The following is a 1800-nucleotide window of genomic DNA, read 5'->3' on the forward strand; positions in this document are numbered from 1 at the left end:
GACATGTTTCAAACACTGTTCAAACATTTCAAGCGGCTTGCTAATAGAGTCAAGAGTATTAGTTTGTCCTCTCTACAAAGGCAGGCTCTGATGATGACTCGCCCACTGAAGTGTAATGAGTCAGTTTTAGAAAACTCCACTCAGACTGAATGTGAAACATCTTTTTAACTGGGAATACATTTGTGAAAGCAATGCAAGGCTGGATTCCACCCAGTTCATTAACATGATCTTTTTTTTTTTGTTCGGAACTGATCATACCACTAAAAGAACAACTGCAGTGGTTATATTGCTACTATTACAGTTTAAGCATCATCAATACAAAGACTCAACGGAAGAATATGAAATGTGTCTTGCTTCCCTTTGCATTTTAAGATATTATCAGAGTAAACGGGGATCTAAAAAATATGATGTGGCACATACAGTATATTTTGTTTGAAAAATATCCTTTACTCTCCATTTCACAATTATCCACAAAGAAAGCCTTTGGGCATAGAAAYGGCCAAGAATTTGGTCTTAATTGAAAGAAGTCAGAAGAAAGTCATTGTTTACAAAAAAAATCCTTAAGAATTCCCATTTGCCACAACCACAATACATGGTTATGCGTTGGCCATTGTTTTCYTGAGTGAGTACAGGGAAGCGAAAGGGGGAAAATAACCAGTGCYCCATTATCAGCCAACATGGTTTTGATAAACGGGACTCGGCAATTTTACTCTGTCAAACAGCCCATATTGGGAAAACAATCTAGTTTGTCAACTGAGGTTAGAACTGTTAAAAATATCTTTCTTTGGTTTATAGAGATTATCATCCTTGTTTATAAAGCCTCAACCAAACGTCTAGGGAAAAATATTKATTATTTYATTTGTCAAGCTGAAACATTYCACTTTTGCTTTCTCAACCTTTAGAATTTTAATTCTTTTTTTCTTTCATCTCAGGTTTAAATCATCAGGACTTTTATCTAACTAGGATCCTGACGATTTCCAGCTTCTCTCCTGACCTTCTTCCATCCAAACACACACCGATAAGTGGGCAATCATGAACTGGGGTTCTCTACAGGCTCTTCTGAGTGGAGTTAACCAATACTCCACTGTGTTTGGCCGGGTCTGGCTTTCTATGGTGTTTGTCTTCCGGGTCTTGGTGTTTGTGGTAGCAGCTCAGCGGGTGTGGGCAGATGAAAGCAAAGATTTTGTGTGCAACACTTGGCAGCCAGGCTGCACCAATGTCTGTTACGACAGTATCTTCCCCATCTCTCACATCCGCCTGTGGGCCCTGCAACTCATCTTCGTCACCTGCCCATCGCTCATGGTCGTCGGTCACGTCAAGTACAGGGAGAAGAAGGACATGGAGTACACTACCTCCCACAAGGGGAAGCACTTGTATGCCCGCCCTGGAAAGAAACGTGGAGGCCTGTGGTGGACTTACCTGGTAAGAAAGATGGATTTAGCAAAATTTGGCATCCTTGATTTGRCTTTTACATGAACTAGTTGGGCTTAGGAATTCTGGGGATACATTTTTTTTACCTAGTTTGACACAAATGCATCCCATTTTACAGGTGAGTTTGGTCTTCAAGGCGGGCTTCGATGCCGGTTTCCTCTATATCTTGCATTACATCTACAAGGGTTACGACATGCCCCGCCTGACCAAGTGCACACTGCCACCTTGCCCCAACACAGTGGACTGCTACATATCCCGGCCCACGGAGAAAAAGATCTTCACGCTCTTCATGGTGGTCTCCTCAGCTGTCTGCATCTTAATGTGCATCTGTGAAATGATTTACCTAATCTTCAAACGTATCAAAAAGCT

The 1800-nt window shown here is 41.6% G+C and overlaps 1 protein-coding gene across 1 annotated transcript; it reads left to right on the plus strand.

Moving 5' to 3' along the window:
- Positions 1-6: 6 nt before the first annotated feature.
- Positions 7-1795, plus strand: LOC103461506 (gap junction beta-4 protein-like; the record flags this gene model as incomplete). The annotated part of the gene is made up of 2 exons (XM_008403791.1): positions 7-1422; positions 1550-1795. Coding segments are annotated over exons 1-2 (636 nt in total), but the record flags the coding sequence as incomplete, so codon positions are not given.
- Positions 1796-1800: the final 5 nt, after the last annotated feature.

The sequence above is a fragment of the Poecilia reticulata genome, unplaced genomic scaffold (assembly GCF_000633615.1).
Source record: "Poecilia reticulata strain Guanapo unplaced genomic scaffold, Guppy_female_1.0+MT scaffold_1917, whole genome shotgun sequence".
NCBI classification, from domain to species: Eukaryota; Metazoa; Chordata; class Actinopteri; order Cyprinodontiformes; family Poeciliidae; genus Poecilia; species Poecilia reticulata.